Source organism: Netta rufina (assembly GCF_964035555.1).
Source record: "Netta rufina genome assembly, chromosome: 14".
NCBI classification, from domain to species: Eukaryota; Metazoa; Chordata; class Aves; order Anseriformes; family Anatidae; genus Netta; species Netta rufina.
Genome location: NC_140137.1, coordinates 15,101,340 through 15,113,682, shown reverse-complemented (window position 1 = coordinate 15,113,682; position 12,343 = coordinate 15,101,340). Strand labels below are relative to the sequence as shown.

General features: G+C 55.3%; 1 protein-coding gene across 3 annotated transcripts in view; it reads right to left on the bottom strand.

Annotated features, from left to right (window-relative positions):
• Window positions 1–12,343, bottom strand: part of FLT4 (fms related receptor tyrosine kinase 4) — a 56,222-nt gene that overhangs the window by 13,845 nt on the left and 30,034 nt on the right. For all 3 annotated transcript variants that reach the window (XM_084294999.1, XM_084295000.1, XM_084295001.1), the window contains exons 5-17: window positions 11,512–11,674; window positions 11,077–11,216; window positions 10,365–10,533; window positions 9,549–9,666; window positions 8,762–8,913; window positions 7,849–8,011; window positions 5,906–6,050; window positions 3,178–3,286; window positions 2,108–2,467; window positions 1,780–1,926; window positions 999–1,130; window positions 581–687; window positions 289–424 (exon numbers count right to left, since the gene is read on the bottom strand). In XM_084294999.1, coding sequence (XP_084151125.1) covers window positions 289–424; window positions 581–687; window positions 999–1,130; window positions 1,780–1,926; window positions 2,108–2,467; window positions 3,178–3,286; window positions 5,906–6,050; window positions 7,849–8,011; window positions 8,762–8,913; window positions 9,549–9,666; window positions 10,365–10,533; window positions 11,077–11,216; window positions 11,512–11,674 — 2,041 coding nt within the window. The remainder of the gene's footprint in view (window positions 1–288; window positions 425–580; window positions 688–998; window positions 1,131–1,779; window positions 1,927–2,107; window positions 2,468–3,177; window positions 3,287–5,905; window positions 6,051–7,848; window positions 8,012–8,761; window positions 8,914–9,548; window positions 9,667–10,364; window positions 10,534–11,076; window positions 11,217–11,511; window positions 11,675–12,343) is intronic.

Sequence of the window (12,343 nt, the reverse complement as noted above, 5' to 3'; positions counted from 1 at the left end):
GGGGTGTGATTTAAAGCATGCGCAGAGGTCTCATGGTCTCAGAGATGCCTGTGTGGGTATGCTGGGAGAGTCTGGGCTTACAGTTGGCTCAGGCCTGCCCGAAGTCAGACCCAAAGAGATTTTCTCAGGCACAACTGGGCTTCAGGGACAGTACGGAGAAGAAAACAAGAAGCCTGAGGCAGAGAGGAGGCATTAATTACATAGAATTGTGTGAGAAACCTGGAGGGTGAGTTTGAAGGGCTGGTGGGAAGCCCTGGGTGCAGGATGCAGCGATGGGGCTCAGCTCACCTAGGCGCAGGCGGTCTCGTGGGAATTCCCACTTGCTGGAGTCATAGGGCAGGTACTCGCACTGCTCCTCCAAGGGCACCTCGCCGGGGTCCATGATGATGGAGAGGTAGCCAGTCTTGATGTCTGCATGGGCAGGCTGTGGGGATCAGCCAACACAGCAGGTGAGGAGATGCCTCCTTTGCCTGCCTCAACCTGCTGTCGCCTGGCAAAGGCCATTCTCTGTCCCTTCTCTGTCCCCGTCTTTACTACGGCCCTTACATGCCCTGGGACAGAGACAACCACAACCACGTACCCTTTTGATGTTACAGAAGATGAGGATAAGGAGGATCCAGAAGAAAACAGCGATGACCCCAGTCCCGATCAGGATGACAATCTCCACATTGGTCCTGTCATCAGAGCCTGTGGGACGGGAGTGAATTGCAGATTCAGAGATGCCCGTTCCCTGCCCAAGCTCGGCTGTCCCATTCTTTAGGATGTGGAGAGACCAGGGAGGTGTGTTTCTCCTCATGCTAAGCCTGTCTGAGCAGGCTGATTTTGAGAAGAGCAGAGTAGCCTGACACTTCCCAAGCTAAATATTCCCTGGACTACAGATACTCTAAGGGACTTTTATTGTCCCCCTGCTGCCTGGGATCCCAGGGAAGAGGCATGGGACCTTGGACGCACTCCTATGAGACGGTTTCATCCCCAAGGGGCGTTGTGGCTGCTGGTACCTTCTACGGAGACACTGGCCGAGGAGTTCACACAGCCCTTGGCGTTGCAGACGCTGCAGAGGTAGAGCCCAGCATCCTCCTCCCTCACCCTCTGGATGCTCAGCCGCTGGTTGAAGTCCGCCAGGTCGATCCCTGTAAGGCACGGAGGGTTATGGTGGTCACTCACAGGAAAGGGAGATTTGTACATGAACTCATTCAGACTGAAAATAAAGCTTCTATTTGTTGGCTGTTTTATTTTAGATGGCAGAATGAAATCGCGCCAGCTGGCAGAGGATCTCCTCTGGGGCCTTACAGACCAAAAACTACCCTAGAGGGGCCTTCCTCAGGCAGTGTATGGAGGGAACGAAACCCCTACAGACAATGCTGGATGGCAACAGTGCTCAGGCCATCCAGATGGTGTGTCAAGCTCTGCTTCACCTCCAGGGCCTGCTCCTTTCCCTCTGCAATGCGCCTGAATACCTCCTATGTTCCCTCCATGGGTTATGGGTTGGTCTCTGCCTTAGCAGAGATGCCCAGAACTGAGCTGAGCGTAAGAAGAAAAATGATGCTCTTTGCTCTCCACCTGAATGCACAGACAGTGCTGAGCCAGGCCCTAGGGCAAAGACTCGGGCAGCGAGCATGCATCAAACCAGGGCAGAACACGATTAAAACCAGAGCTCAGACAATTCAGAGAACCAGGTGCCTTTGCCTGGGCACAGCAGCTCCCAGAACCCAGCAGTGCTGAGCTCTCTGGCCACCAGCCACGATGCCCTGCCTTTGGTTCATCCCCACCTCACTGTACCTGACACTTCTTCCACCAGCTTCTCGTCTTTGTACCAGCTGATGTCAGGAACGTGGTTGCCGTCCACCTTGCAGCGCATCTCTATGGAGTCGCTGACATTCACCCAAATGTCTGTCAGGTTCTGCTTGAGGCGGGGGATCTCCAGGGCTGGAGGAGCAGCACAAAGAGGAGGGGAAAATGGGAAACGGGTTGATCAAAAGAATTCATTGTGGGTTTTGGGTGTCTAACCCCTGCTTGCATGGCTTCTCCCAGGGATGGACTGGGAAGCTGACTGCAGCAAGAGCTCCAGCTCTCCTCCATCACTCCCACCCGTCCTGCTGGCCCTCACCCTGCACAGAGATGTACTTCTTGTGGCAGTGCTTCTCCCGGGTCTTGCGGTTCTGCACCTCACACACGTAGTCTCCCTCCTCGCCCAGGGAGATGTTGGGGATGGTGAGCAGCAAGGTCGCGTCGTTGGAGTCGGGCTGAAAGCGCAGCTCCCCTTGCATCTTGGTGGCATAGTGGTGGACGTTCTTGCAGTCCAGCACGAGGGGATTGCCCTCCTCATCGTGGAGCTTGGAGAGGTTCAGCCGATACCACTGCAGGTTCTCGTAGGTGTAGTTGTCTGCGTTGCAGCTCAGCTGTAGGTCCTGTCCCTCTATGGGCTCTTCCGAGGGCTGGGATTCAATCTCAAACCCATCTGGAATAGCTTTCGGGAAGGAAACGAACACGTGGATGAGTTTTCTTGGCTCCACTACCAGGCACATTGAAATTGTCTCCTTGGGCTCAGCTGTCTAAGACCCTGCTGTCCTCAGTGGTTGCAGGTATTCACCTGCCTCCACAAAGGCTGCTGACAGCACGGGTACTGCCTACGAGGCTTCTGGGGTCTCTCTAGACAGGCCTGAAGATAAACCCCTGCCCACTGCTGTGCTCCTGCTGGGTTCCCTGTCCCCAGCAGGCACAACCAGGCTCCTGCCAGCACAGGGTACTGCTGGCAGGAAGCTTATGTGGCCCCATATGGGCCAAGACCCCAGCCCACGCTGCTGGGCTCCAGCTCCTACAAACTTGGCTTTCTCCCACCACCAAAATCCTGTGGGGACCGTGCCAAGGGCTGGGGCCAGAAGGACCCTGTCTGGGAGTGGTTCTGGCAGTGCCACTAGAGGATGCTCTCGGACCAGGCACATCCCTTAGCCATAGCCACACCGGCTCATCTCCAGATCTGATTGCGTTATCTGCTGCCAGGGCTCCAAGCTTTTGCTACTTGGCAGAGCTGTGGGGCACCCCTGCTCTCCTGCTGCCTTCCTGGTGGCTGTGTGAGGTGCTACGTGTGAAGGAGAGGATCTGGCAGGTTGAGGGACCTGCCTGTTCCAGGCAGAGAGCCCAGCCGACACGTGTGGAAGAGACATCTACGGTACTCACTGGTCACGTAGAAGTAGATCAGTCGCTCGTCCCGACCCACTTTGTTAGAGGCGATGCACTTGTACATGGCTGAGACGTTGGCCTCCTGGATGGCCAGTTTGCTGACTGTCTGGTGGGGGAAGAGAGCATCAGAAGAAGTTAGGAAGGATGAAGGGGAAGAGAAAAGTAGGATCAGCGCTGCTCTCTGGCAGACAGCAAAACACACAACAAGCCTGGCCCCAGAGGGCAGCTGTACCTGGAAAAGGGTTAAGCAAAAATAGGCTTTTGTGTATTTCAAGCCTCATCTTCTGGCTCTAGCAACAGCAGTGTGGTTTTATCCCCAGTTTCTGCTCCTTTTCACAGAGCCCAGCCAGGGTGGATGCACCTCCATGGGAGCAAACTGCTTGCTATGCCCCTCTGGTCACTACAGGGACAAGCCTGTGCCCAGTATGGGAGACATGAACAAGATGAAGGGATGGCTAAGCTTCTGCCAACCTTTCTGACAGTGGGGAGAAAGGGAAGGGACACAGAGACTGGTTCCCTGAGCCCTCTGCAGTTGGTTAGGTGACTGCTCAGGGTCCCACAGAGCTCGGTGAGATTTACAGGTACTTACAGACCCGTTAGTCCTCCTTTTATCCATAAGTGGAAATCAGCCCTCTGGAAGCATCCCAGCTCTCACCACTTCAGGAAAAGCTATCATCCGTTTACATTCCAAGTGTGTATAGACGCAATCCTAAAAGCTTCCTCATCTGTCCTTCCAGCAAGACATGAGTAAGGCTGGGCAAACAGCCTGGCTGCTGTCCTGGGAGCTCGGTCCCAGGAGATGCTGCCTCCAAAGGAGCCAGGAAAGGCAGAGGGGGAGGAGGGCGGCTCTCCTCCTCCCGGCTCACACTGCATACATGTGAGCTGCCAAGTGTGTTACAAGCACTCCCCTTAGAGGAGATCTGCAGTTTGAAGCACAGGCTTCTCCTTCTCCACCCCCCCCCCCCAGTTAAATGACAAGGTAATTACATGCAATGATCCCTCTAACGAGACAATGCTTAAAATGCAAAAGATTTAGTTCCTATAGGGAAAGTGCTTTGTCTTTACTATTCACCCCATACACTTCGGAAGGGATTTTAATTCTGAGTGGCAATATATTAGCTTGTGTAAATCAGAAGGAGCAGACATTCACTCCGTGCATATTCATTACAGCTCAAGTGACCTTATTACTAGCACTTTTGTACGCTGCCTTTTCTGTTTCCTGGGAATATTCAGTACAGCTGAAGTGACCCTACTGGTGGCACTTCTGAGCGCAGCCTTTAATGCTTGGGGATTTTCCCTCTAATGGGTACCGTTACATTTAGCTGGGTTTGTCTGCATTTGACATCATCCTGCCATCCAGAGTGCACGGCCATGCACTGCACGCATGGTGGCTCATTGTGGCCTTTATGGGCAGAATAAAAACCAGAGGAAGATGGTAAAATAAGACAGTCAGAAAAGAGGAGGAGAGGGAGAGAAAGGAGCTCTGGGGATATAGTGGAAGAGCTCTCCTCTCCTGGAGCTCTTGCATGTCCCTGGTCTGCACAACCTGAGTGGGACCTGCAGGGCGGATAGCACCTAACAGACAGGGAATGAGGACACTGCCGTGGAACAGGAGGAAGAAGGAAAAAAAAAAAGAGGGAAAATGAACGTGGGAAACAGCAAAAGGTCTAGAGAGACAGAAGAACCAAGATGAGAGTCACACTGGGAGGGGGACACAAGGTCATCTCACCCAGGAGCTCTCCTGGCACCCCTGCTCCCTTCCCTGGGGGACGCTGATCGCTGCCTTTCCCTTCGGCTGCTCTGGGAGGAGCAGCGTCTGCCCCTGCCACCCTTTTGGCAGAGTGACGAACTCCCGGCCAGGCCGGGGAACGGGAAGTGCCTTTGGAGGTGTGTAGGAAAACAGGAAGTGACTTTCGGAAACGGGGGCCCATTTGTTTGTTCTGCATCCCTCTGTGAGCAGCCGGTGCCCGACACCAGCGGGAACAGGAACCCTGCTGTGGCACGGGGCACAGACCTGACACTTGCGGCTACCAGAGGGACAGAAAGAAAGAGGCAGCGAGCACTGTCCAGCTGTTTGCAGGTCACACACTACAACGAGGGAGAGATGTTCCTTCCAGAGAGGAAACTGTGTGATGGAGAAGTGGGATCTGCAGGGCACGCGTGTGCTCTCCCCCTCACAAACCTGCTGCGGGTGGACGCCAGCGTCTCCATGCCACCCTCACCCCATGAGGAAGGGGGCAGCTAGATGAAATGCCCTCTACACACAGGGATGTTCCCGAGGCCAGAGATTTCCTCGTCAATGTGTGGCTCCTGCTCTCCCTTCCCAGTTTCACAGGCTGCTCTTTGGGTTTGACTCCCCCAAAAAAGCTCCAGCAGGAGGACTCAGAAATGCCCCCGGGAGCCCCCTCAGCCTCACCCCAATGCCCAGTGATCGGTGTGATCTCTCCTCTGCAGTCAGCCCCAGTGGGAGCCCCTCTGGACGCAGGGAAATTTCTCAGAGACGACAGCTCTCCCTCGCCCTGGGGCTGCCTGGTACCGCAGAGCCCCAGAGCTGGGAATGGCTGCTTCTGGTTTACTTTAGCAGCAGAGGTGTGAAGCACTCCCCAAATCCATCTCTGCCAGGTTCATTTCCAGGCCACTTTTGCGGGCTGATAGCGATGGACGCCACCGAGGCTGCCTGACTCCTGCTCCCTGCTCTAGGATGGGCCTGGGGCTGCGGCCTCACCTTGTTCCGTCCCTCCACGAACTCCACCCAGGTGTCGATGCTCTCGATGGGGTTTACTGCGTCCTGCTGCGACACATCTTTCCAGTCCTTGCACTCAGGCATTCGGTCTCGCTGGTGGCGTCTTGCTGCCCGGTGCCTGCTGTTGCTAATCCAGCAGCCAGGGAGGAACAGAAGAAAGAGAAGAGAATTGGAGAGTCAGCTGGGAAGAAGGCAACAAAAATAGCTTTGTGTCTGAGAACCAATGCTCCTATTCTCCGACTGCAAAATTTCCTGGGTCTCTTAATTACGTGGTCCTAGTGTGCTTTATAAGAGCGCTCTGCCATCACTAGTGAGGCAAACTTTATCTACAGATACGAAAATTGAAGCAGGAACCAGATGTTGGTGTCCCAGGCAGTGTCTTTACCCTCAGGCTGGTGGTTTCATAATCCTCTGCTAAGGATGGAGATAGGAAGGAGAGAAAACTGTCTGTGTGTGCCTGGGGCAGTTCCTGGTGCCACTTAGCTCAAAAAAGAGACTTGAGGCCTGGCTGGGAGTGTGAGTCAGGTATGTCACAGCCTGGCTGGGTGCTGGCCTGGAGAGCAGAGTATGCAGCACCTGAGAGTGCACCTGCTACCCCTGATCCCACAAAACTGGGAGGGAAACATCCCAAGGAGAGATGCTGCTGGCATTTCCCGGGGACGTGGTGATAGCTCTTTGGGGCTGAGGCAGGCGAGCAGGGAAAAGAGCCCAAATCTGTCAAAGCCCCAAGATGCTGCAGCTTGTAGGGAACTTCTGAAATGCAGATAGAGCAGGGAGAAGAGGGTCTGCCCAAAATCCAGGGAGGAAGGTGAGGAGGGAAAGGGCTTGCAGTGGCAGGGAGGCAGGGGGGAGCTGAACACCCAGGAGCAGGGGCAAGGGCGCGTTGTTGGCAGTGCCGGCGGAGCGCTCAGCGGGGCGAGCACACCGGTGAGTTGTGTAAACAACAGGAAGCCAGAAAGAAGCCTCCTGCATCCTCTGGAGCTAAGCTAGGCAGAAACACGGCGGCCTTGGGAGACACTGCTCATAACTCATGGGCCCCTCTGCTTCCTGACAGGGCCACGGTGCGCTCGCATGCAATGGAGAGCACTCCGGTGTCCCTGGCTCGACAACAGCCTGCACGGGGCTGCAGGACCCGGCTTCCTCCAGGCAACCTGGTGTCCTCTGCCCTGACTGCTCTGGCTACAACTCTCCGGCATTCCTTTTCCCTCTTCCTGCAAGGCCACAGCTAAAAAATACCACTGCAGCCCTGCCTCGTGCTGCCCCTGCTTCCTGGGGAACAGGCAGCGGGCATGCACCCTTCCTGCCTATCCAGTGGTGTTGCTGGCACCACCACCCTCCGGACAAAATACCTGGCAGCTGGCAGAGAGCTGGCACTTCCCCTGGATTCTGAACTCTTACAGACCAAAAAAACACAGGGACCTGAGGGCAGGAATGGGGCAAGCCCTGGCTGCTGTCTTAGGGGCTCACCAAGGGGTTGCGACCATTTCTCCTACAATCTGCCTTAGTTTCACCATTCGCACAGCTCTTGGCAGACGGCCTGAGGGGGCTACAAGCTTTGCCACCAGCTAGTGGGTGTTACTGCAGGTGCTGTGAGGTGTGGCTGGGCCATGGACATCCCCTGCCGGACACAGATGGCTGAGAGGGCAGGGGAAGCTGCGGAAACACTTGGTGCCTGGGACCAGCCAGGCTGGGCAGAAGTCCCACGGGCAGCACAGCAAGCAGCTCTGGTGTGATCCATTCCACTCTATGGGGCAAGTGGATATATGGCACTCTGAACCATCAGCTGCTGCTATCCTGCTCTCACCACATCATGGCTGGAAGGACAAGAGTGAGATGGGGTCTGGGATGCAGCCAGGGTCACAGGGAGCACAGAACTGGTGCTGGTGGCCTGGCAGGATGCTGGTGCTGGGAGAAATGGCACTTACAGGCTGCGTCGAGAGAACATCCGACAGGGCATCCACGGCCTCCACTGCCACTGGATCACCTCCGGTGCTGGGATGCCATAAACTGTGCAGGTGAGGGCCTGGGAGCTCCTCCGGGAGTAGATGCTTGGGGAAGAGGCTTCCTTCTCATGGATGCGTGGAGGCACTGCAAGCAGAGGGACACAGTGAGGGGCCCCGGGCTCAGCTGCTGCATCCCCAGGCTGGGCACAGCCCTCCCCTGCCTATAGAGAGACCAGGCACTAAAGGACTGCGGCTCTCAGGGCAGCTCCCGAGGAGCTCAGACCTGTAAGGCAGAGTGGGTTATACTTAGGCAGATTCAAATGATGGCATTTCTCCTTCCTCTGCGGGGTGTGACTGTCTGGATACTGCAGCACTCCCAGTGCTGCCTAGCAGCCCCCAGCACAAGGTTAAAGAGCCTGCTGGAGACAAATCCCCAAGCAGCAGTGCCCTTCTGCTGCTTCTTGTGCTGGCCCCTGATTCCTGCATGACAGCAACCAATTTCCACCAGAGAAAAGCTCCCCAGGAGCCACGGGACACCCAGGGAAACTGTTCCAGCTGCAGGCTCCATGTGGGTTGCAGCTGCCCTGCTCTCAAGTCCCCATCAGTTAGGATCACCTTCAGCAGCAGCCCCAGCCGCCGTTGGGAAATGCCCTGAGCAAGGACATACCCTGCCCAGAGCAATGCAGCCGGGAACAAAACTGCAGTGTCCTGATTTCCACTCCTGTGCTGCATCACCCAGGCCACAAGGAAGCAGCCCTGCTGTAAACAGAGCATCCCTCCGATGATGTAGGTACCGACTGCTTTAGGAAAGCAGCAGGGACTTGGTCTCGGAGCACCCCAAGGGCCAGGGCCATGGGCTCAGAGCTCTCCCCCTGGCCCCAGCCCCCTCCCTTACCGTTGACAATTAACTGGAGGCTGATGCGCTTCTCCAGCCCTGCCAGCCTGTTCCTCAGAACCAGCGTGTATGTCCCAGCGTGCTGCTCCGACACATCCTTGATCTGCATTGAAGATTGAGATTGCTTGGGAATTAGCTTCCCGTCCTTGTACCTGCGGGGAGGCAGAGACAAAATGCAGCCACGGAGAGGAAGTGTCCCACCGGCAGCCAGGCAGGGGCTTGCTGGTCCCCATCAAAGCACGGTCCTCTCTCGAGGGTCCTCTGGGCCTTCCTCAGACCTGAGTTACAGGTCTGCACATTGTCCTTTGTGGATGTGAGTGAGGTTGGCAGTGTTGTGACTTGGCCTCACGCAGGGCCCAAAAAAGCTCCCAGCTAGCTTTGGAGGAAGCGCAGTGGGATGCAGGACACAACCTGCCTCTGTCTCACTCCTCTGGGCAGCTGTGATTCCTGCTGCAGGGGCATGAGGGGGCAACTCCTGTGGGAGCTCCATTTGGCCTCTCCAGACAGCAGAGAGCTGCCAAGCCAGGCCAATAACTTTGCTGTTTCTCCCCCATATCTCGCATCCTCACCCTCAAGCTGTGCTGCTGAGAGCCAGGGCAAGCGGGCCATGGGGAAATACCCCAGGAACATGGCAGACCCTCCGTGGGTGGAAAAAGGTGACATTTAGGACAACCTTGGCCTCAGACAGACCTAGCAAGGAGGCCAGGCTAGGATTTCCTACTGGGCAGGGGGAAGGAGAAGAGAAGAGGAGAGGAGAAGGTGTCTTGGGCCAAGAAAGGTGCGTTACCACTGGAAGTCTGGTGGGGGGTAAGCCACGACTTTCACGGGCAGCTTCACAGCTTCGTCTCCTGCAGTGGCTTCTATCACTGGGCCCTTCCTCCACTCCACGTTGATGAAGGGCTTTTCTGCAAGAGAAGAGGCAAGTATGGAGGAGGAAGCACAAAGACTCAGGCTGTCACCAAGCTGTGTGCTTCCCACAGGATCAAACAGCAAGGACCAAGGCCAGCTGGGGCACTGTCGCAGCACAGGCAGAACCGACTTTTGCTGCTGTGATGAGGAAGTCAAAATAACTGAAATCTGCTATAGTTCCCTCTTCCCAATTCCTGTTCCCAGCAGAGCCCTCGTTCCTGGAGCAGAAGGGGGCAGAGGGATGGGTGCCAGGCAGCACAATGCTGCAGCTCCAGCAGCTGACGAGCTGCCTCTGCCCCTCTGATGGAAACCATCAGGGCTGCAGGGAGGCTGGGCTGACCCCGACTTTTCCACTGCCAGGAGCAGACTGCCCAGTGCTGATGGTGCCTTGTGTGCCTGGAGGTCACATCATGCCTTCCCACTATCATTTGGGCCAATTTGATGTTTGCATTTCTCCCTCTATCACCACACTGGGGCATCCTGCTGAGTGTGAGTGTGCTCCCAGTGCGGTGCTGCAGCGCAGAAGGGCTGAGGAACTGGGAGAAGGCTGGGTCTCACTAAAGCAGAGTGGGATGGAAATGCAGGAGCCCCACTAGTAAGCAGTGGGTCAAGCCTTTCCTAAGAGATATGGGGATTACTCTGCCTGCGGCTTGGCTCTGGCCATGGCTCTGCGAGGGAGCAGAAGGCAGCTTACCATGCACAATGACATCGGTGCTCTCCTCCAGCATCTGGGCGCCGTTGGTGGCAGTGCACGTGTACTTGCCCAGGTCCTGCTGGCTGACATTGTGGAGGGTGAGGATGCTGGAGAGCTCTGTGTGCGTCTGCAGGGACCGGCGCTCCGGCTCTATCACTGCTCGCTGTGTCTGGTGGGAGATTGCAGAGAACAGGGTGTGAAAGATACCAAAGGGTTAGGGTTGTGCAGGTGGGATCCTCATAAATGCCTTTCTTGCTGTCCAGTGTTTGCCTCTCCCCAGGAAGGCATCTCCACCACTGACTGCAGATGGGAAGGCAGTGAGCCCTGTGTGACTGACTGACCAAGGCTGGGTAGGAGTTTAGCACAGGTTTTGCTCTGGTCTCCAGCCCAGGAGCTAGGGTGGAGCCATGTAAGTATGTGAACACCAAAATGCCCTTGGGGAAATCCCTTGTTTCACGGTTCACAAGAGCCAAACTGCCACAGAGTGAAAACACAGGGGGAAGGGATCCCCTTGCAGGCTCTTGGTAAACCTGGGCTGTGAGGCTAGAATAGCTCCTTTCAAGCCAAGGATGCTTGGTCTGTAAATACACTGGTGGAAATGAAGCCAGTATTTGCCCTGCCAATGATGCCAAGAAGAACAGTGAGTGTGCAGGATGGGACAACTCAGAGGGAAGAGTTTCAGTGCATGGGGAGCTGCTCTGTCTGCCAGTACCTGTTTGCCAGGGTAAGTCCACTGGAAGCGGACACCAGAGTTGAACTCGGCCCACACTGTGCAGTTCAAGACCAGCTTCTCTCCCACGAGCAGCTCCATGGCTTTCTTGGGGTACAGCTGGATGTCGTACAGTTCACTCCCTGATGCAGAAGAGGCAAGGAAAAGACATTTCTGATCTATTCATTCTCTGAAGTTGGGATCTTCTCAGAAAAGCAGTACAAAACAGAAAAGCAACCTGAGAATCTGCAGCTCGGACTGTGCAGTTACAGGAGGCTTGGGCGTGAACTTGTGCTGCTGAATATATCTCAGCATGGCACACAGCAGAGGAGATATAAGCACACTGCAGAGTCTATGGAGCTAGACAGGGCCATAACAACCCCATGAACTACACCAGAGGACTGCAGACTGTCCCCCCGCACTTTCCCAAACCTTCACCTGCTATGTGGATGATGAAGAAGTTGGATTTGAAGACCTTCTTGTCGATGACAGTCTCACACTGGACGAACAAGGAGTCCCTGATCAAGTGAGTGGGTACCTGCACACCTTTCTTGTTGTCCCAGAAAACGCTTTTCCTGTCGGGGTGGATGAGGGAATTTTGCTGGAAAAAACAACACGTTTGCCAAGTGAAATGAAAGGGTAACAACATTCCCACCCCACCTCTTTCATGCTGGCTAACACCTCTCTTTGGTGGAGTGAAATTATGCAGCATCACGCTACGCTGGCCTCCTGCTCTCTCCCCCAGAGGGTTTGTCATCTAGGAATTGCAGCCTCCCCTAAACCCCAAGCAGCTCTATCCTGCACTGTGAGCCTCCCCATCCGCGGAGAGGGCCAGAAACTTCCAGGAATGGAAACTGATAGTGATAGCTAAGGAAGCTGATGCTGATGTCCCAAACATCAGCCCAATTGGGATGAGGGCTGACCTTGGGTAGTGTCCTTCCCGGGCAAGGGAAAGGCCCCTGGCCCCCGGAGTGTCCCTGGAGGCCTTTGTACAATAGTAACACTCATCCTGGAAGGATGTATTTGCATTGTAAAAAAAGAAAAAAAAAAAAAGAAAAAAAAAAAAAGGTATAAGCAAGCTGATAATAGAGTTGTTTTTAGTCAACAGCCCCAGAGAGCTGCAGCCTCCTCCCCATGGGGATGCTGACCACCTAGAGGGTTTGCAGATCACAGAGACCAGAGCAAAGAGGCGATGCTATGGGATTAAAACAAAGTCTTGTTTTGTTTCGTAGAGCTCCAGGGAAGAGGAGCACGGTTGGCAGGAAACCCA